Here is a 22,713-nt window from a genome sequence, read left to right as displayed (position 1 = left end):
ATAAAAATGTGAGTACTAAACTTTGTTTTGCTCCTGTTTTATTTTAAATACGCACACTTGTATGCTTGTGTGTTGTTGATGATGACGATTACCGGTAATAGAAATGTGAGTAAGGTACCGAACTCAGGTTTGCTCCCGCTTTATTTTTAAATACGCATACGGTACTTGTATCCCTATAATCCAGTGCGCCTTATGTGTGTGTTAAATACAGTAATGGCACACATAACTGAGAATACATAACTGAACTGCCTTTTAGTACAGTGCGTCTTATGGTCGTGAAAATACGGTAATAGTTTCATCCACCCACATAAAAGCTACTTTTTCTACTTTCAGTCTTGGATATTAATATGCATACAGTTAAAAAGCACATTAAACACTTTGGTATTGGCCATCTGTAGCTCTTTCAGACACACCTTTACATTACAGCCACTATTTCCTATAAGTAACTACAGGAACCCTTAGTAAAAGAGAGCCAATAACAGGTGTATCACTTAAAGTCTGACTGCATACTGCTTGATCTTGAAACCGCAGCAAAATCAATGGCTCCTATCTGATGTGCCTTAAGATTTCGGGTAGATTGGCACATGTTTAACCATGAAGAACAACAGCTGTAACTTCATTAATATCTTATTTAAAATTAGCCAAAAGAAGAAGACTGACATTCCTTTAAGAACCAACAGGATCTGACTTGAGTCATTAAACTAAAACCTAATTCATTACAGGTCTTTTGGTGTATTGTGGTTTGTCCCATAAAGTTTGTAGCACTGTCTGAATTCAGTCATGTTAACAGACAGATGAAGCCCACATGGTAACGCATTCAACATCTGAAAGGGGCTTCTAATCCCCTACTAAAAGTTATGAAAGGAGGGTTTTATGTATATGTGACATAAAAGAAATAAAAGTATTGCAAGTAGACATATCCCTGTGCTCAATGTGGTATATTTGAGGTAACTTTAAAAACAAAAATCTAAAATTTTCATAACCAGTGTTAATAAATTTCAAATTAATAGCACATTACCTGTTGCTAACTGCAAGTTACTGGTTTGGTTTAATAACTGGTTTATGGCAAGTTTCACATGAAAAGAAACGTTACAGAAGTAAAGAGGCTGTTAAACATTAGAAGATTAAGGCCAAGAATGACGTGTTCTTCCTCAATAAAAATGATAACACAACAGCAGTAAAGAATTAAGTTAAAAATTAATTATAGTATTTTCTGCTACTCCCGTCCACTAACTTTTATTTGACAAAGTGATAAAGATGATGAATTAAGAACAAGATGAAAATAAAACTCTGATGCAAGCTGACAGCAGCGACATCTCTATGTCGCAGCGACGGCACCATGCAGCGATGAGTCTAGGGGGTGTAATGAACTATTTAGAAGCTGAAGTGATTGATTACTTTGCAGATGAGGTTTTGTTTCCTTTTGTGCCTGTAAAAATATATTTAAAGGGCCAGTAAATCTAGTTCAGGGGGCGAGTAGTGGAAAAGGAAAAACAACATTGGACTAGGCCTTCTCCATAGTATATGATCTGGGATAACACGGGTTTAAAGTTTTCCACAATATTTAAAGAGTGTCACATCGCTATATGATTGCTGTACAAATGTCATTCATTTATGCGCCTCGCAATGTAACAATCTGACAAATCAAACATGCAGCACTATCTGCTGTTTGACCCCTTGTGAATATGGAAATTGAAAAATGGAAATTACTGATGCAGTTCCATTGCGGAAAAGGATAGCTTTAAACAGCTGGTTAAAAAGCTCGACCAAAGATACACCCCAGACAGAAAATATTTTTCACTTTTATTATGTGCCAATATTGTGCAGCTCCTGATGAGTTACAAGATTAAGTTCCTTTAGTTATTGTTAAAATATGGAGTTCAGCAGTTATTTTATTTTCTACTTTTGTGCTTACATTTGACTTATGCTGTGTCATTACTGTTGCACTATAATGCTGCCACTGGCACTTTGTTTCAATAGATTCACGCTTCAAATGAGGAAGTGTGTCATCAGTGACTGCAGCTTCATTGGAAAAGAAGAATGAAAAATACACAGCTTTTGTTTCTTTCATCATAAGAACCAGTACTGCAAAAAATTGTGATTTAATTTTGAGGCTCTAGCGCCCACCCCTACATCGGACACTTGTTTATAACATGATCACTAGCAGATAGTTTAACGTCTTACCCTCTGAAGTGCCTCCTGCTGCTCTGGGGTGAGAGGCGGCAGGCCAAGCTTGGAGCCCGTGCCCTGTCCATTCTCCATCGTCAGAGCTTCACCACCCTGCAGTCGAGAGAACAGAGCACTTTAAACAAAACACTGAGAAACAAGAGCGTAAACCCCTGCACGTGCACACTGTTCATTCGCACTTAATTTCAATGAGAAATTACATCATCTCAAAATGAACAGGATATCGCTAAATAGGTCAACATTTAAAGGACATACACCCGGATTTTATTTTTTAAAGCAGGCGGGACTGGATGGGCTCCTTACCTACGCAACCCGCTAATCGCTGGGTCCACCAGACTGAGGCGGAAAAGCCCCCAAGGGGATGAGCACTGATGGGGAAGCTTTAACAAGTCAACAATTTCTAGGGGAAATAAAAAACGTCTTCAGACTAACAATAACAAAAGCAGGGCGCTAGCATCATTTTACAATGAACTCCATCTATAAGCAGCCGTCTTTGATCAGATCTTTAGTGAGCCAGGGTAATGCGCATGAACGCTAGCCTCGCGTTGTGTATACGTTAGCTGAGTGAAGTAGTAGTAAGTGGGCTAAAGTTCAACCTTTCCCTAAGAACTTTTTAACTGAGGAATATATAAATCTTAACTGCAACCTCTTTGTTGCACTTGGATGACCTTACAACGGCACAATCAGTACAAGAAGATCCGCATTGATTAGCAAGGCCTGGTCTCTATTCAGATAGCGTTATCTTTGCTGCTAGCTGATATTAGCTAATGCTAGGCATTCATTGCTATGGCGCGTGAATTAATCTGCACGTTCTCCACAAGGATACGCCGTCAAATTTAAAGAACACACGGTGCACCTAAATACTAAGATACATCGCATTTTACTTACGTAGCGACCGCTACAGCTGAAATCTGTTAATGTGCCTCTTTATCAAGGAAATTATTTACCGCAGTGTCCGTAACTGCCATGAAGCACACCTTCTCGGAGAGGCCCGCACACGTCAACGCTCGCGAGAATTGCATATTTTCAATTAAAGATATCGCGAGAACACTATTTCTCGCGATGTTGGGGGGCGGGAGTTAATGCGCATTTTTATCCATGCAACCTTCAGGCTATATTTATTATTCTGTGACATTATTCATAATTTAATGTATCATATCATTCCAATTGTGTTGTTTTTAATCAATTACTCTAGCTAGATAGCACTAGAATGACCAGATCCCAGAAAACCTAGAGAATAAACACTATTTTGCCAGTCCTGTATATCCAGGTTAGAGGACTGACATTCAATGTGTAAGGGTCAAATCACTATCTCCTTAAATTAAACACAATAAACATAATTTGTAATTTTATTTTATTTTATTTTTAAATATTCTCCTGCATTTATATTACACTAACTGTTACATCAGTTGCTTCTCTGTCCGATGATCTATCCGGTAAACCTTTAGGCAGGAGCACCCAGAGAGCTGGCCAGCCAGGCAAGATAAACTTTACTCGTCACAGCGAGACTTCTTCCCTGTCTCTGTGAGTCCCTGCATCCTTAAATGTCTCCAGTTGTCCTGAATTCCCTCTGACTGTCTCCTTGGTGCATTTAAACCCCTGTTCCTCCCTGTCCTCGTCATCTGTTGTCTTCATCTCCGTTATCAGTCATCATCATTTTACCATCTCTGTGCAAGTCTGCAGATTTCTTTATTAAATCATAAGATTCTTAAATTAAAGTCTCTCTCTGTCTGGGTCCTCGTCACAAAACATGACATCATTGTTTTGTACATTCCCCACATTTGTGAAAGAAAAGCAAAACACTTTTTTAAAAGTCTGTAACAAAACCATCAAATCTGATAAAGGTTATTTAAATGCTGCAAAAGAAGAATGGATTGGAATAAAAAAAAAACACATCGTAACCTTAATTACTGGGGGAAAATGATGAATGATGATCATAGTGAGTAAGAAGTAAACCGAGTGCATATTTTGGACAGAGATTCACTTTTAATATGTATGTATAATACAATAGATACATAAAAATTCACTCCAAAAATAGAGTCCTTGAAATGTACAAAATATTGATAAAAAATAATTATAAAAATGGAGGCAACTTTGCCTATGGTACAATGTATACAATGTATGAAAAGATCTTTATGGCTCTGCAGATTTTTTTTTCTTTTATTTTAACCTATGTCGCCTCACCTTGAGATTGGCAAATCAATTTTGGTGGTCAACTCTCTCAAGCAGTTTACAGTTTCTGTTTTGCCTGTCACTATTCCCTCTCTGTTTCCTTACCTGGTTCTTCCTGACCTTGTTCTTTCTCCTCACGTTCCCCTCTTTCCTCTCTCCCTCTTTGGTCTGACAATCATACACAAATAGATTGTATTCAGTTGGATGAAAAAATTACATTGATATGAAAAAAACCCCCTATTAAGATCACTCTCCTCTCTCAGTGTACTTTCAAACAAAAGGCAAATAACCAAACCACATGTACCTCTAATAAAAGATATAAATATTGAAACACTGATCCAACATTATACTTTATTGACGGATCATTTGATCTTACTTTACCTGAATGTTGCTCCGGGGTTTAATATCGGCACATATGACAAAATAACCAGCTTCTCTCATTCCATTTCAAACAGGACAGTGGTAACAACAGCAGGCTACGGACAATTTTAAGTTTTAGATTTTAAATAAGCTATATAAATTTCAATGGGAGCAACAGGACGGTCAAATGTCGCTGATTTTACTACACGAGGACGAATTGTATTGTAGCAAACATCGTCGGAGAACACGTTTTCAACACTGCAGGTTACCTGGGTGTAATGCTTTTCAGCTAAAAAGAAACATGGTCTGACTCCTACCAACTATATAAAGAGTAACTGAAGGTTATATGCAGCTAATATATCCTGTTTTAAGCCAGGCACTTCCACCTCCGCTCCGCTGTGTCTCAGCCACCATGGCAGAAAGGGCGCTAAAGCAGCGTTGCCAACTCCTCAGTAAGGAAAATCGCCATTGGTTGTACTAAAAGTCGATAAATTACGTCATCGCCTAATTGGCATAATTGGACATGCAAATGTAATTGTAACCTACGTTGTTGGAGAGAGAAATAACAGCGTGGAAGAGACATAAAGTGAGTAAAAAATGTCCTAAATGCATTTAGAATGGATTTAGAATTTATTTAGAACTACAAATAAATTTGTTTTAGCAATTATTGTTTTATAATGTCACAATTCCAACCCTGCTCCTTTATCCGGGCTTGGACCGGCAAAAGTGACACGAAATTGGCACTCTGGTGTAGTTACTTTGTGTGTGTGGGTGTGTGTTTATAAGTAGTTTTAAACCTTGTGATCCACAAACGTCTGCTGCAATGTTGCCAACTTGAGCGGGTATCGCTTTTACTCTCAAAAAGCAGCGGGTGCTGCCGTGGCTACCTCGCAGCTGGGGGAGGACTATCCTTTGGCACGGGTGAGGTGCCTATGGCAGCACCGCTGCTTGTTAAGAGTAAGAGCAATAGGCGTTTTCACGTCAAAAACGTCGTCATAAATAAGTCACCAATAACACTTTTTCTATTTTTAGTAGTGTGTCACACAAACAGCAAATATTGTCAAAAAAAGTAAGAAATCTTTGGGGGTGCTTTGATTTTGCTAAACTCGCCCTGCCTTTAGGTTTCACTAGGGATATATCCGTAGATCAGTGTAGCTTAGTGATGGTAAATTTGATTCTTTTTACTGAATCGAGTTTTAATGAGCCACTCACCAAAGTGAATCGATTTTTTGAGTCATTTGGGTCACTGAATTTCAGCATTTATTTTCTAATCTTTGCTCACTATTCATATAAAAACTTTAACTATTAAACAGACAACAGACAACTTGCAACCTAACAGCTAAAAACATTTGTAATTACTTTAGTCAAAAATGATACACTGAATGAGTTAAAATTAGAGTAACATGATTGAATTTAGCAACAATGTTAAAAACGTCACTACCACAAATCTGTTATTCTTAATAAATCATATTGCATCCTGATATTATGCATATAAAATGTTTTGTACTCTGTCTTAACGTGTCATGTCAACCCAAGACACTACATAAATACTAAATTAAATTCACCATTCCTTGTTCCTTATTTAAATAATTTTTTGGTAATGCATGCATGGAAACATCAAAACACACGCAGCATATTACATCTTGTTTATTGTCATGTATTTAATTGCAGTAGCTACAATATTTACCAAAGGTTTAAGTAGAACACATCCGAAGGCAAGTTTTATTCAACAGAGTCACAGAAATAAAAAAAGAAGAAGTCATTTGACGTAAAATAAGACTGATATGGAAGGGTTTGTTTTTTTTCCCATGTTTGCACAGTCTAAACATTCATTTTCATGGTCAGGTCCTCTCTGGAACTGAACTGTGACTGACAAAGGCAAAATGCAGTTCTGGACGGTTGCAGGCTTTTAAGACATGCAGCTTACTAGGATCAAACAAGAGCAATAGTGGCACTGCTTTGTGTTGTCCAACATACGCCTCTTTTGATAGCCACAAACAAATATGTACACCACAGCCTGTAGCAGGTGACTGTCTGGGAGGCTTCAGGGCTCCTGTCTTCAGAGACATACTGATAAGTAGGCTCGACACAGAGTATAGTAAGTATTGTAGGCAATGACTGTACAGCAGTGTAACTGTTATGAAACTGCAACCTCACAAACCCATAAAACAAATGACGCAGAGCTATGTAAAACGTGACAACAGTATTTTGCTGATGATCACTACTGTTTTTTACTACATTTTTATTAAGGAGTAATCCACCCAAATGGCAGCTTTTTATGTTTCAGAGACCAGGTTCTTGATAAAAATAAAATAAAATAAATCAGGCACTGATGCACAGCCAGCTCTATTTTTGTCTTTGTGTGGGTTGCAGTGCCATCGTTTTCACATTTCACACCAGAACTGTGTGAAATAAAACTAGAGTAGATGGGGTTCTGGGAAATAAAAACATGCAAAGGAAAATAATTCAGTTTCTCATCACCTGCTGTAACATCTGGAGTCCATGAAAACCTCACAGGAAAAACAAATTCTAATGATTTGGGTGGATTTCACCTTTGAAAGATCTACGGAAATATTTACAAAACAAAATTCATGTACTAATATTTTCAAATGGTTTGGGAAATACAATAATAGTAACTATAGCAGGAATATTAATAAACAAAATGGCAATTTTTTAATAATTAATTTTAACATCAGATAGTCACAGCTTTGCTCCTGTTTAAGTAAGACTACGCTTTCAAATCACACGTTGATTTATTCCAATTTTTGTACACAGGCTACTAATATTGACGGCAGCAGAGACCATAACCATCTTATCCATAAGTCCAATAAAAAAGGCTGCAGCTCTTAATCAAGCTTCCATTACTCAGCCTCGACTTCCTCTTCACTTCCACACAGGCTGAATTTGTGGACTAATAATAAAGAATTGCAAAGTTGATCTTGTTTTAAGACTAAAGTCAACCTGAACGTGTTAATTGCTAAGTTGTGGGTGATGCCATTTCACTGCCATAACAGGCACTTTGCAAGTCTTTGGCTTTCACGGTGGAAAACCTGTAAGAGCACTACAGGCTAAAACAGAGAGGCATCATCTCATTACTTATCACCTCATTCAGGCGTAGCATGTTTAGCTGTGTGGAGATAGCATTCAGTCGGAGAGTGCAGTGAGGTGTGTCACTTTGAAGGTGTAGAACAAAGAAAAATAAACATTTGTGCAATGCATGTCCTGTTCACAGTTAAACAGAAGAAAAAAAAAGTCAGCTGAATGGGTATCAACAGTGCACATAAGACGGAATCTTAAATTCCCTAAAACTCTTGTGAACTGAAGGTTCTGGCTTGTGAGGGAGAGGGAGGTTTAATCAGCAATAAAAGTGTGCAAATGAGGCTTTGAGGAACAAAATGTCTGTTTGTATGTAGTAGTATGTAGTTGCTGCATCTGTGAGTATAACATATCTGCTCTGGATAGTGGCATTATGGAAAACCTAAGATTGTAAGATATCTTAAGGCATGATAGCCCTTTTAGGCAGGGAGTTTGTCAATCTTCCTCTGCTCTGTGGGGTTGCTGGACGCAGCCGTGATTCCTCTGGTCCTCCAGCCAGAGGCGCCTTCTCACTGAGATGATTTACTGTCTGTCAAGGTGCAGCATCCATCTGTGTTTGTCCCTTTTTTTTATTCCCCATTGAGTCAGCTCCCTGTGCTTCCTCAGGTCCACGGCTGTCTCGTCCTACCCGCTGCCCTCTCTTGCTCTCTCTCCATCTGAGTGATCAATGCCCCGGGACCCTCCATCTGGGCCAGAGCCTGTCGGGACCCCTCCTCACTGCGTGCTCCCAGAAGCGAGTGCTCGGACCCGGTGTTGTTTGATGGCATTCTCCAGGAACCCCGCCACCTTCTCACTGTCCTCCTACAAAGCCACCAAGATGCGGTCAAAGTTTATTTGGGAAAAAAAGTGTTAAAACTCTTCAAAAAACAAAAGATAAAAGAAAAGAAAAAAAGAATAAATTACTGCTGTTCTTGTTCCCAGATCATTAAAATGTAAAAACAAAGAAGCTTTTCCGTCTACCTCATTTATGAAGGCGTAGTGAACAAGTTCACTGGCGAGGTCTTTGGAGGTGTCAGCTGAAAGTTTCATACAAAATAATTCAGTTAGAAAAATATACAAGAAAAATAAAACAACAGGTGTCTTTTTTCAAATAAAAAGACAAAACGGTTATCCAGATCAATCTATGCAAACAAGTGCTTTAAATGGACTTATAGTATCAATTTAAAAGTCCCACGTCGCCTTGTTCTTAAGCTATCGTATTCACAAATCATGACAATAACCCATCAGCAATTTATGTCTGATGGGTTAAAACAAACAAACAAACAAAAAAACCCCCAAAACATAAATAAATATGTCAAACTGATTCACTGCCTCACATGGAAATTCATTAGAGTGAGTTATGAAGTTGATCTGGCTATTACATTTGTTTATGTTTGTTAGTTGGATCACTCTGAAAGTAATGGACAAATTTGCATGAAAACTGCAACCAGATGTGAAGTTTGGGCTTGAATCAATCTGGATGATGATCTAGGAACACTCACATTGTTGTGATACTTCAGAAATGTCAACTTACTTGGAAGGATGTCGCAGCTGAGCTGCCTGTGAAGTTTATCATCCATCTTCAGAAACAAAGAGAGCTAAGGAGACACCAAAAGGCTCAATTAAAGTCAAACTGAATTCATATGTATTCATTCTGACTGACTGAAATGCAGAGCTGCTAAAGCAACGCTGCAGTAGGATTCATCTTTAAGGAGCCCAGGTTTTTACACTGAAATGGGCAAAGTACCTGTAACACTATGTGACTCACATGAGTTTTGGTCCCTTCTTCATTTGACTCCAAATTACAGTGCATCTGAACTACCTGCAATGACAACAGAGTAAGAAGCACTGAAACATGAAGGCAAAGCAAAGTATTAAATATTTAAAGTGTTTGGAGTGATAATAAATAGTTATTATTACAATAATAGAGAGACATGCATAGACACGTGCATGTGCTTATCCTACACAAGTGACACACACACAACAACTTAAAGGGCAGCAGAAAGCTTTTGTAATCCAACTTTTGCTAACACTTTCCCAACATATCTGGCACTGATACACGTGATGCTAAGCAGGGACACCATCTAAGGTAATAACCTAAAACATAATAAACTAGACATTTATCATTGATATTCAGATAGGCTCATGCTCATATGCTGTGCTCTGAAATAATGAAAAGTAATCTTAATCAAAGACACACAAGGTGATACTGTCACACCGTGATGTGACAGTGTTTTGCAGGTCTGAGCTGCTGTTCACATAAGCGCAATGTCTAACACTGCCCTGTTGCTTAATTTGGTTAATTTAAAAAGTTGCTCCTGATGCATTCCTAGTATTGGATTTAAATGCAAGCAGTCAGCTCTGATTCACAGTGAGACCTCTCAGTCCAAAATTTGTTCCCCTTCAAAGCTGACTGCATAGAGACGGTCTCACTGAAATCAGATGCGGGCAACAACAAATATGAGGAGATTTCCATGTGTAAATATCTCACGTGTTGCAACATCCCAGACATACTGCTGAAAGTCTACTGTAAACACAGAGTCATTCTCTAGAGATGTAGCCAGCAAGTCTGTGCATTTAACACTACTGTTGTTCAATCTAAGGTGCCGACCTTCCTTGTCTCCGTCTCCTGGGGTTCAGGAGTCGGCGTCTTGACCGTTTCAACCTGCTCCTGAGACAAGGAGAGCGCTCGGGGGACGGGGTGAGGCCGCGTTGAGGCAAAATTCATCAATGGGTAGATTCCATTCCTGAAGAGAGAAAAGGCCAAGATGTTAAACTTGAGAAAGTAAACTGAGAAAGTAAAGCACTGCAGTAACACTTACTTGACATCCTCTAGAAACTTGTCAAGTTCCAATGGGGACACGTGGGAATACCTGCAGAGGGGACACAAAAGAGAACAGAGAGCAATGATCTTGACTTGTCATGCTTTCTGGCAGACCGCGGAAGATGCGAGGTGGGTATAAGATTTTACTTGAGCTGAACTCCCTGTCTGTCTTCATGTTTAATCTCTGCCATGACAGCATTGGGGTCAAATGACTTGGTTTTCTCCTCCACACAGTTCTCTGGAAGCAAGTCTGTAGATGCATCACAAGTGTGGCCGTTACTAAAGAAATCTGATGCACACAAGTAGCTGCAGTGCACATAAGAGAGAAACTCACACTGGTTGTTGATGAGGCAATGGGCGGCGAGCAGTTTGAGCGAGTGGACCTCGAACAAGACTCGGTGGAACAAGAGGTCGTGAGCTGTAGGACGGAGCTTGGAGTCGTGATGCAAACAAGACTGGGTGAACTCCTGCAGGAGCAATAAGGAAGTAAATCCAACACATAACCATGCAACTGTAAAGTGTGACCCAGTTTCCTGAGCATCACTTTGTTCTTTCTGGCATATTTAACTGACGGAGCCCTGCTGTGCGGTCTGAATAAGCCTAGAGGGACGGCAGTGTGAGTAAGCGTTGCTAGAGTAGTGCAGGACAGTTTGTCTTTTCTACATGTTTCTGCAGCTGTTCTTGCATTTCGGGGCATAAAGTATTTTTGAGACTTACTCTCATGAGAGGGTCTTCCAGAGATTGACCTGCATTGACTATGGCCTCCTTGGACACAGCACTATCTCCATTGGCCTGGATCTCCAGCACAGCCATCTATAAGGGTACAAATAATCTGTCAAGAAAAACAGCCACACACACAGAAAGATGGAAATCCAGCAGATTTACTTCTCTTTTACCTCCAGAGCACAGATTCCAAAGGAGAAAATGTCTATGGCGTAACCATCTTCGCCAGCTGGAAACGATTGAAGAGAAGCAGGGTGAGAGGAGGGTAAAAATAGGAAAACTTAACGAAAAAGCTTACCCCAAATTAAAAAGGTAGCAATGTGCAATCAAAAAAAAAAAATCAATTTGAAAAGGGGAAGAAGGTAAACAGTTTATCCTCATTACAAAGGGATTAATCTATCCTTTTGTCTTTTTGGCAGCTGCAAAATAGGTACAAACAATCTACTAAATGTCTTGAAGTAATTTGTGTCTCATCCATTTCACTTTGGCAGTACTAATTCCAACGTTTACCTCATTATCTACAATAATTACAGACAACAGGTCACAAAATACCCAGAGCTATCTGATAGAAGGCCCCGTTTGGCGCTTCTGGCATACAGATTACTGACAACTAGTCTTTTTCTCAGCGGTTCCCATTTCATACAACGTGCAAATATCTTCATGTGTAGTAACTGAGGTCTGGAGCTACATTAAACTGTGAACATAAAGACTGAATTTTTTTACTCTGCCGGTCAAACAGTCAGGTAGGAATCAATGTAGACCGATTAAATAAAAGCAACGTCACAGAAAGCTGGATGGAAATGCCACTTACCTCCGTATTCTGGGGCAAAGAAATGAAGATTTCTCTGCTCGTCGCGATGTTGCCTCGCTTTGCTGTGAACACTTGCATCTGGGAAAACTGGCAAGAGAAGGCAGAGCACAAATATATTAGATATTAAATATTAGATAAAACTAATGAATTGATATTAAACCACTAAACAAAAAAGGTCCCTTACCATTAACAAATAGCCGATGCCACACTGTGGGAAGAGAGTTAATACAATTTAGATATTCATTCTGCTTAATGCCATGAAAATAAAATTTTAATTGATTTTGTACTTTACTGTACTGTTATTTAGTGTAAGATAAGGTGTATGTGTCCCTTTGACTGACTATGCTAAAACATAATACAGGAATAACTGCTGTGACTTGTGTTTAGAGCAGTGCCCTCCTGATTATCCACTGAAACTCGCTGATTCAGACCTTGTAAGGACCTTGAAAAACTTTTTCTGTACTTAAAGTTGTTTGATTATTGTGGTATGACCAATCTAACTTAAAGAACACGTGGAGATCGAGGAGATTTCAAAGCCATGAGCTGTACCGCAAGTATTAAAATGTACTTATGCTGGAAATGGTTTTGACACAGAAGAAAGTTATAGTTGAGATGAATCTGGTATTAAAATGTGGGAAAGATTCGACCTGGTTACAGCCCTGCATGACACTAAACCTCAAAGTTTGGTGTTTTTCAGTCCTAAAAATCAAATGTTCATATCTTCTGTGCTTTAGAAATTATGAGGGTTTAGCTGGAAAAAATAGCACGAATATTAAGGAGGAAAATTCACTTTAGAGGCTTCATTAGTCCTAATAAAGTTATTGTACAAAAAAAGAAAACCAGCTGATCGACTACTTGCAGTAACATTAAAGTCCCTGCTGGGAGCAGACCTGAGCCAATCTTGATGAGGCCGTTGTGCTGGATGAAGATGGTGTCACAAGTCAGGTTTCCATGGATTATCGGTGGATCGCAAGAGTGCAGATAACTGCCAGCAAACAATAAAGCATGTTATTAATGCTCACACTGAGATAACAGACACGATTACATCACACAGAACAAATAAGTCAGTACCTAAGCGCAGAGAGAATCTGTGTGCACCATCTCTTCCAGGCCTGAAACGAAGGGGAACAGAGAAAGATGAAGAGCTACACCTCTAAACTAACAGACACGAGTAATATGGAAACATATGCACTGTCATAAAATGCACTAATTTGATATGTGCATGAAAATACCAAAAGCTAATTAAAGTTAAATAACATTAACTTTATCTACAATTTATTTTAAAGAAGGAAGATATTGTGAATAAACCTCATGAATATTTGAAATCCACCAGGTTAGGATAAGATGCATGTCTGAGCAGACTGAGTGGTGTCGTGTTACGTAATCTCTAATCCTGCTGGAAAAATGGATCTGAATAGCGATGGGACTGCAGTACCCTGAGCTGCCACCGTGAGACTCAGTATGTGACCAGAGTAAAACACTGACCTTCACATTCATAGTCTTGTGGTTTTTCTTGGTTTTCTTCAGGAACTGCTTGAGGCTGCCTGACGACATGTATTCAGTGATGAATATAACCTGTGTGCCACAGACAGAGGAGAGAAAAACCTGTTCATGCACCAGCGTTTGTGTGCGTGAAAAAGAGGAAGCAAGTTGAAAACCTTACTCGAGCCTGGCTCTCCTTCATGTCCAGCCAGTACTTGTGGAACTTGACAATGTTGGGGTGTTCGACCTGCATCAGGTTCTCAAACATCTCCTTGATCTTCTCCTAAACATCACACATCAGAGATGGTTCACATCTAAAAACGTTAGTCTATCACACTATTAGAAAATCAATCAGGGACACTTTAACAATTTATAATTCAAGTGGTTTGTAAGCAGTAATAACGAAAATCACCCGAGTGGTTTAAAGTTCAGCAATTTTTATATTTGCTGGTGTTTATCTGTCTCTTCAAGGTCTCTTGTGAGGATAAATATGACTTTATCAATTCCCTTGATCAGTTTTCTGAATGGAAAAAAAAGGCCTACACAGCTTTGTCAGCGCCGGTCCAGCTGTTTAAGTGTTGACCCCCTAAGAAACAGCAAAAAACTGTAGAAAAAAAAGCCAAAAGGTCCACTGCCATGAGTTCAACGTCAGTCTTGCAACATCAACGTGAGGAAAAAAAACCCGCAAGCAGTGATAAAAGGAAGGTAAGAGCTTAAAGATATATGACCGGTGTCTATATATAACAGTAAATCTTCCAGCTTCATCCAGGCTTTTTAGTTGACAAATCAATAAATAGAACCAGAATTTAATTTGCAGATCTCGTAGTTAAAGGTTTATATGAGTTTGGGTACCTCTTGTGCTTTAAAGACTTTCTTGTCTAAGAAGAGTACTTCATTCCACACCACCTCCACTCCTTCCTCCGTGTCCATGGCCAAAGAGGCACTTTCCACACCTGGAACATTACCTTGACTGACCTGCAGGGGGCAAACAGAAACACATACGGGACTTAATGTAAAGTTAACGCAACAGCTAATATTAATTTATCGTTCTACACAATTTACCACAACAATAATTAAGTTTTTTTGACACTTGGAACAGAAGAAAAAGCTGTAAACACAACATGAATATACTGTCAAACTATAAAGTTATTATGGAAAGTGAATAGATAGCAAACAGCTGCCTGTTTACACAACAGGAAGACATCCAAGAAAACATCACCGAAACCACAGACTGCATGAAACAAGGACGTAGCTTGAAGGTTGGAACAATGAAGCCAAGTCTCTTAAATCTATCTGAAGACCTCTAGGTGGCGATAGTTGTGGAAAAAAAGACTTCCAGTTCAGTAGACGTCTAATTCCTTTAGACGTCTACTGAACGCTGGCTTTCTCTCCTGACCTCTGTAAACACTCTCCTGCGAGGTTTTTTCATTTATTTTAGGTCTATTTGGTAAATCTTTGTCATACTGTAAGAACAAAATGTAAGCTAATTAAAAATATTATATTTAAATCAAGAATGAATTTTTTTCTCCACTTTTGGTCTCTACCAACTCCAGTTTGTTTAACTGAGCTTAACTTTTTCTCCCTGCTATTGTTTGCTGAACAAATACCATGAAAAAAAAGTTTTTGTTAAAATTTGGCAATAAAAGCTATCAATAAAAAGAATAAAAATACTCTTTTACAGATTTGTAGCCATTGTTAAAACAGACGATCGCTATAGCTGCCAGGTGGGAATTCACATTCTGTGCTATTGTTTCCAATACACAAAAAAACCCAATGTTAGACGAGCATGAGATCATGCTGGCGTCCCTGAGCGATGCACAGCTTATTATTCTCTGTAATATATAAAAAAAACAAAGGAGCAGAGCGTTATCAAGCCCTCCCTAAAACATTCAGCTACAGAAAAGCAGGGCTGAAATGATTAGACTTCACCCCCTGCTGAGTCTATAATATCTACTAAAAGCCCCATAACACAGTCGCAGAATTATGTCACTGACAGCTCCATTGATAAAACGGCGAATCGGGGTGTCTGGGTTAAAGAGAGTGCAGTACTAAGCAAATTCAGTTTTCATTCCATTAATGCATCCATCAGTCAGGACAGATGGGAGTTAATTCACTCTACTGAGGCCAAGATAAATGCAGACAGGCCGGCTATAACGTGATGAACGGTATAGACATCCGAGAGGATGCGGAGCAGCTTGTGCGAAAAGAGAAGAGATGGATTAAAGGTAGACAGACGGAAAGAAGTGAAGGGATTGTGCACGAGGGATTTACAGAGATGAGACGCATGCCACAAGATGGAGGAGGTGGCATCAAAGCTCCAAGAAATACACAGGGGAAAAAAAATGAAGGGGAGTGGAATGGAAAGAGGAGGCAGAGACTGGCAGAAGCAGACAGCCTGCAGCTCTGTCACTGCATGAGGTGGCAACGGAGGCAAAGGGTTCATCACAGGATATTGCTGCCTCGGCTGGGAAGACCTGATTTAACCTCCTGCTATGTTTTTAATGCAGCAGCTGCGCTGGTGCAGGGAGTGGAAAGGCTGCACTGGGTTCAAAGTCCAGTGCAACAAGCACGATGCAGGATCCACAGTTCCTGCTAATCCCACGTCTGGCCAGTGCTCAGAGTAGAAAAGCACTATATAAATAACAATAAATATTTCATGCTTTTTTATTGATTGGTGTGATTCTGTCTGGCAGGCACTTGAGCAGCTACTCTGTGTGCGGTGGACATGGTGGCTGTAAGCTAAAGAGACAATATTAGCCACAAATATAACTGATTACAAAAGGTATTTGTGTGTTTTTTTTTGGTTTTTTGTTGAGGCCTTACTTTTTTTTTTCTTTTTTCTCTTTTGGGTTTTTTGGGCAATTTTTTCCCGGGGGGTTTTGATTGGGGTTTGGGGGTTTGGAGGAAACCGGGGTTGATTTGGTTAGGTTGATTTGTTCTTGGGTTTTTTGGGGGGTGTTTTAATAAGGATTTCAGGGTTATGTTGTTTTAATAGAAATGCAACATTTATATGTGGTGTTGGTAAAGGTTTTTATAATAGTATATATAGCATATAGTATAATAGTTTCCAATATGGAAAAATGTTACTTGGCTAAATTGCATGTTGGGAAATACAGAATACACCCCTGGCACGTTATTAGCAATGTGTGGCTCATCAGCAGCACAGTATAAAACACTGGCCCTTTGTCAGTTCTCAAGTACGCGAGTACGTACTCGCGTTCTCGGCACACGGGAGTACAGACTCGCGGAGAACGCGAGTAGGGACTTGCGATTTGTACAATTGGAACACCAGCGTACTTGATGATGTCACAGGTCCGGAGTTTTTACTGCCATCCCCTCTTAATTTAACTGTGAGTAATATGTTATGAAGCTTAACTTTAATCACAGCCAAACCGGTTTACTCAGGAACAAATAAAACACTGAAATAAACCAAACATTAACATTTAGAAGTGATCTAAGTGACTTATATATCATGTTTAACCTCAGTAGTGAAATCTCTATTAATAAAAATAGTGTACATGTACATACGTGTACCTACCTTAATAAAAACAAGCAGGTGAGATGTTAGAACGCTTTTATTTTTATTTTAGTGGACACCCAATACAAAAAACGATGTGCCGGGAGTCCGCTGTTCTCGCCGGCTCTAATAATCCTCGACCTTGCTGTCTGCTATGGAGCTGGCGGGTCACAGACGTCTCCGAAAACGTCGGAGCGCGTTTGGAAATATATGATATCTTGATAAATCGAGCAGATATTTGAACCTCTGACCTCTTTCAGATTTCCTCATGAGGATCAATAAACTATATTAGTAGGTTTTTAGTTCTCTATAATCGATATTTATAATTTATCCTATTATATTGTACCTTGAACTTCAGAAGCACAGTCTAAGCACTGAGTTTTTCATTACACAGTTATCAGTAAATCAGTACTGTCAGCAAACTGCAATATACTCAGCATCTACTTGAGGCCTTCGGCTGAGAGGTCTATTCATAAAATTCTTGCAAAAGGGTTTTGTTTTTGTTTTTTTAGTTTTTAGATTTTATTTGCTACTTATACTCTTTTGTGCCCTGTCCTTCCCGGAATTGCACATCTCCTGATTCAGTCCGTTTCCACTGCTGTGGTTCCTCAAGAGCCCAAACAGAACCATGTGTAGGCTCTTATTGATGTGATGACACTTATTTGGTTAAATGTGCTTAAACTGCACAATTATAGATTTTATTATGTCATCACAGTGACAATTTGATTGGCCGTTGGCTCTCACAATTACATAAAGTCAAGAAAAAACTGCATAAAACTGGAATGTGGACTCAAGACGAGCCAGAGATTTCAGCTCTTTTGCAGTTTACCAATTCAGCTGACGGTCTGTTTCTCTTTACTTTGATTTAACGGTACCACAGTAAATAAAAAGAAAAGTGAAGGGCTTAGACAGTCTTCACAGTGTTGCTGAGATCTGTTCAAACAGAGAGAACTCTGGACTCAAATCATAATTAATGAGCATATGGATTGAATCAACCAGACCGCATGTGGTAGTGAATTCCTATTGCTGCCCTCGAGATATCATTACAGCCATGCTGGCCTACGAGGACTCCTGTTTCTTATTACTGCTGAATACACGACTCTGGCTGAATGTTTGGGGTCTTTTACATGACGGCAGGATGAATTCTGAACAGATTTGGGGGCTTCAACCTCTTTACTATGAAGTTGTCCTCAAGTGCTGAGCGGCGGAAATGAGCTTCCTCCAAAGGGTGGCTGACCTCTCCTTTAGCTATAGGGTGAGGAGTTCAGTCATTTGGGAGGTAGAGCAGGGCGATACGACCAAAAATATTTATCACGATATACATTTGAAAATTTGCGATAACGATATAACTGACGATGTAATTGACACTAGACAAAATACTTTACAACTCCACAACTTTATTAGTGGAAAAAAACCACAACAAAACATCAATGTATTTTCACTTAAACAAGCAGGTGTTTTATGGGCATTAAAGTTATATACAAATTTAACAGTGCAAATGCAAATTCCTTGCTGACAGTTTAACCCAAAGGCATTTCCAGTGGAAATTGGCCGACATATTCTCAGCATAACCATGTAGAATATCTACAAAACTTAAAAAGAGGTTATACACACACAATACGGTAATATTATGTTGAAGCACAGTACGTATCACTCCGCCAGGCTCCTGCCTACGATAGCCGTAATGCTCCGACAATCCATCAAGCAGTGCGGGTTCGTAGCTTAGCAAAGTCGTACTAAAACATTTGACAGATTTTCAAGCGCCGTGTACATAAAATCGTTCCGAGGTCAGTAAACACAACCAGAGTTCATACATAAGGCCCATTGGATTATAAGGGGCACTGTCAATATTCAGAAAAGTCAAAGGATTGATTTTAAGTGTGCCGTATTTTCCAAAAAAGCATGCTCTACCAAAAATAGTGCTTTGTTGTGTATCTGACAGACAAAAGCTAAACCAGTTCCACACCACTGAAGTTGCAGCATTTTTACAAACCATTTCTGGTTCATCCGTATCATTCAACGATTTGCTTTCGCCGCCATGCTTTTTCCGACGTGTGCGTATGAAAACAAAGGCACTGCGCATGCGCGTTTTACCCATATTCTATCGCGATATTTCATTTTTCTATCGTTGCCCAAAATTATACCGGTATTACCGTGAACGGTATGATATGGCCCAGCCCTATTGGGAGGGACTTGGAGTAGAGCTGCTCTTGCTCCACATTGAAATCAGTCAGCAGAGGTGATTCGGGTATCTGACTAGGATGCCTCCTGGGTGAGGCCACACCCAAGACATGCTGGGGGGATACATATATCCCCTGACTGGCCTGGAAACTCCTCTGTGTTCCCCTGGATCAGTGCAAAGATGGATGGATGGATGGACAATTTCCTGCCATCAAATTCAATCAAATTTAATCATCCACTAATCTAATGTTGCTTCTTCTCATCTCTTCTCTAACAGCTGGGATAACAAGTTTTATACATTTAAAAGAAAATAAAAAGCTAACCTGATACCTCCCTGTCAGCACCATCATCTTAAAATCTCATCTGGGTGTCTTTGGAGAACAGCTGAGAACCAACACAAAGCTAGATGACAGGGTAGCAACTAAACCACTATTATTTAGGCCCGTCTCTCCACCTTAATTACTGCTTATTACTGTTAAATGCTAACCATTGATGTATTCGTCAGAGCGCCGCTTGTGCCGTGCTTCATCGTCTTTGACTCCGCGGTGAATGGAGTCAAAACAGCTTTCTGTATCCGCGTCTAACAGGAGGACGTGTGTTAACTGAACCACACAGGCAGAAGACGAGAAGCAATGCTGTAAATATGAAGATTTCACATTTTGACATTTCAGACTCCACAAATATCTTCAGGACACGAGCGAGCCTCACTGTGGCTTGTTTACTCCTCAAACGCAGTGCAACTGTAGAGCTCTCTTAAAGCTTCTCTTCATACGCGAGTTGGGCAGTGGAGGAGACATAACATATAATCTCACTACTCAATGAGAGATGATAATCTGATTACTTGAGCGCAGTACTCTGACCTGCAGACAGCAGGGGGAATTCATTCCCTTCTGCCATCAATGTGTAGCTGTTGTTAATTTTCTCTGATGGTTGTGAAACACTCCGTCACTTGTCCCAGCTTCGACGCCCCAGGGGTTTAAGCGGGGTATGCAGCTCGGTCGTGGTAGTGTGAGACTCATAAACAGTACCTTACATGCTGGGCTCTGATTGGCTGGCTTAAGGGAGGTGGGTATAGGGTGTGGAAAAGGATTTAAGGATCGTCTGTTCATGTCAAAACAGCTTCTATTCTGATGTTTGTTAAACCTACATGTGAGCCGGTTAAAACCGGATCTGGAGGACTGTAACACAAACCTCTTACTACTTTAGCCAATGTGTAAACATCTCACTTACACATGGTAACGTTTTCAGATATTCTCTTCCTTGATTCGAACACCTTTGTTCATTCTTTAAAGAGAAAAATACAACTTTATTGACTGCCAGTTTTTAATATGCTAAATAAACCAAACAAACCAACATATTTCCACGAAAGTAAATCTCATGGAGACTGAGCATATTTAGGTCCCGCCCACAAGAGAGCTGAGAGTAATTCACTGCTGATAGAAAAAAACTGAAAAATGGCTAAAATCTTGGGTGTGGTGGACTACCAGCAGAATCAACTAACACTTACTAACATTTCATGAAGTTCTGAGTAAAAACAACAACAACAACAGAGCTTTTCAGCGAACGGCATCAAATCTAAACCACAATAACTTTATAAGCCACCTAAAGCTACTCTGACGCATATTGTGGACCCGACTGTTTTCTGAGAATGACATGTTGTGCTCTTATAGAGAACACGTTGATGGCTTCATTGCCTGCTGGATCTGATCAGATGTGTATTAATTAGAACAGCTGATTTATTATGGGTGTAAGTACAAATGTGTCTTAACCAAGAAACATAAAGCTGCTCTACAATAATAAATTATAATAAGTAAAAGGACAGTAGGTTGCACTAAAGATCAAACTATAACACGTGCAGATTCACACAGCCTTACCCTTACATACTTTTAGCTGTTTGGTCACCATTCTCTTATAAGGAGCTGTTCCATCAAACTATATGTCCCAAAAAAGAAATTAAAGAGTTACTTAAAAGAGCACCCTGACAGATTTGGGTTTATAGACCTTTTTCAGATTGTACATCATAAGCTCAGAGTGTGAAAAACCGAGACAGTCTAACACAGACAATAATTCAAACCTTCAAGGTTATAATGTTTGTCAGTTTTTGTTAAAACTGTTAGAGAAAAGCAGATGATTCAGCTGTACAGTCATTGAGTGAGTGCTGCAGGATGTCTGTAAACTGTACAGAGAGAGCGGTTCACAGTATAATTCATAAGTATCCTGGTGAAAGACACACCCGGCTTTCTGTGCACAGCTGAAATCAAAGCTGCAAGTGTTTTCCTCTACAGCATGATTACAAATGCCGGCTGGAGCATCTGTAGTGACAGTTTGAGCTTTTTTTCCCTCTTTTTTTTGGCTCGAGGCCAGTGAATTATCCAAAAAAATGGGAATGAGGTGGCTGATGAGTCAGCTGGAGGGAAAATGGACTGAGGAAGCATCGGCAGACGAACAGGCGACGAGAGGGCTAAGCTACTGTACGGCAGAACCCTTTCAGCAGAGGGTTCTTCAATGAAAGGGGGTCTTTGTCTGACAATGTGTGGGACCAAGCCTTACAAAGGGCTTTGTCTCCACCACCTCGGTATCTTGCGTTTTCCCACACCTCATACCTCAACGATGAGCTGCTACACCGCACCGCATTAATATTTAATAACCACATCTAGAACAGCGAAGGCAACACACCCAAGAAATCAAGCTATGCTAGATACTTGCGGTGCCGGTGTATGTAAATGAGCTCAGGCATCTTTCTTTGTTGCCTCTGAGGCATCAAAGAGGAGCAACATCAAGGAGGTGGACTGAAATGTTGCAGGAAATGCAAGAAGAGGTAGAGAAAAATCTGAAATATGAATGTGAGAAAACTGAACAGACACACCTTAATTTTAAGCACACTGACATTTAGCATTACCAGCTTAAAATGATATTATCTGATTACAGATATTTGTATTTATCACCTATTTACTGACACACTTTTACAGGCTTAAGTAACTTTAGATGAGACAGCAACCAACGTCAAAGTTTTCTGAGATCAACATTAAAAATGTTCTATATTTAACAATTATCCCACACATACATCTTTGCCTGCTCTGATCTGGTCCTAGACAAGACAAAAGTTGCATAAAGTTCAAATAACAAAGCCAAAAAAAACCCCAAACCATTTGAACCAACCAGCACCATCTGAAGGAGTAAATGAAGCCAAAAGCTTCCAAAAACTGCAGTTCTCCTAGTGGCCACTTGGGGTGGACTCTGTGTTGGCCCTCCTCTAGTTTCTCCCATTCTTAAGCTTTGAGAACAATGACTGCAGTTTTCTACAGTCTTTGTTCGAGACGAGCACTTCTGCAGAGACTACCTTGGTTGCAAAAGGAGGAGGGGCGGGTCAGATTGTCAAAC

The 22,713-nt window shown here is 39.7% G+C and overlaps 2 protein-coding genes across 8 annotated transcripts in view; both read right to left on the bottom strand.

Moving 5' to 3' along the window:
* Window positions 1–3,216, bottom strand: part of LOC102207322 (poly(U)-binding-splicing factor PUF60) — a 12,302-nt gene extending 9,086 nt beyond the window's left edge. For 4 of the 7 annotated variants that reach the window (XM_005738875.2, XM_005738876.2, XM_005738877.2 and 1 more), the window contains exons 1-2: window positions 3,135–3,216; window positions 2,185–2,280 (exon numbers count right to left, since the gene is read on the bottom strand). In XM_005738875.2, coding sequence (XP_005738932.1) covers window positions 2,185–2,280; window positions 3,135–3,209 — 171 coding nt within the window. In that variant the 5' untranslated portion in view covers window positions 3,210–3,216. Of the gene's footprint in view, window positions 1–2,184; window positions 2,281–2,490; window positions 2,588–3,075 lie in introns of all 7 variants that reach the window. The other 3 variants (XM_005738879.2, XM_005738878.1, XM_005738880.2) reach the window with 3 other exon arrangements.
* Window positions 3,217–6,350: 3,134 nt separating this feature from the next.
* nrbp2b (nuclear receptor binding protein 2b) overlaps window positions 6,351–22,713 on the bottom strand; it is a 42,236-nt gene continuing 25,873 nt past the window's right edge. The window contains exons 2-18 of the mRNA XM_005738874.2: window positions 14,487–14,609; window positions 13,816–13,917; window positions 13,638–13,727; window positions 13,224–13,264; window positions 13,043–13,137; window positions 12,337–12,360; window positions 12,153–12,239; window positions 11,515–11,570; window positions 11,336–11,431; window positions 10,953–11,085; window positions 10,766–10,868; window positions 10,617–10,667; window positions 10,406–10,541; window positions 9,563–9,616; window positions 9,329–9,392; window positions 8,776–8,831; window positions 6,351–8,616 (exon numbers count right to left, since the gene is read on the bottom strand). Of these exons, the coding sequence (XP_005738931.1) occupies window positions 8,530–8,616; window positions 8,776–8,831; window positions 9,329–9,392; window positions 9,563–9,616; window positions 10,406–10,541; window positions 10,617–10,667; window positions 10,766–10,868; window positions 10,953–11,085; window positions 11,336–11,431; window positions 11,515–11,570; window positions 12,153–12,239; window positions 12,337–12,360; window positions 13,043–13,137; window positions 13,224–13,264; window positions 13,638–13,727; window positions 13,816–13,917; window positions 14,487–14,609 (1,398 nt within the window). The 3' untranslated portion in view covers window positions 6,351–8,529. The remainder of the gene's footprint in view (window positions 8,617–8,775; window positions 8,832–9,328; window positions 9,393–9,562; window positions 9,617–10,405; window positions 10,542–10,616; window positions 10,668–10,765; window positions 10,869–10,952; window positions 11,086–11,335; window positions 11,432–11,514; window positions 11,571–12,152; window positions 12,240–12,336; window positions 12,361–13,042; window positions 13,138–13,223; window positions 13,265–13,637; window positions 13,728–13,815; window positions 13,918–14,486; window positions 14,610–22,713) is intronic.

This window comes from Pundamilia nyererei, unplaced genomic scaffold, assembly GCF_000239375.1.
Source record: "Pundamilia nyererei isolate P.nyererei 1_Seehausen unplaced genomic scaffold, PunNye1.0 scaffold00087, whole genome shotgun sequence".
In the NCBI taxonomy this organism is placed as follows: domain Eukaryota; kingdom Metazoa; phylum Chordata; class Actinopteri; order Cichliformes; family Cichlidae; genus Pundamilia; species Pundamilia nyererei.
This window is presented reverse-complemented; position numbering and strand designations above follow the sequence as displayed.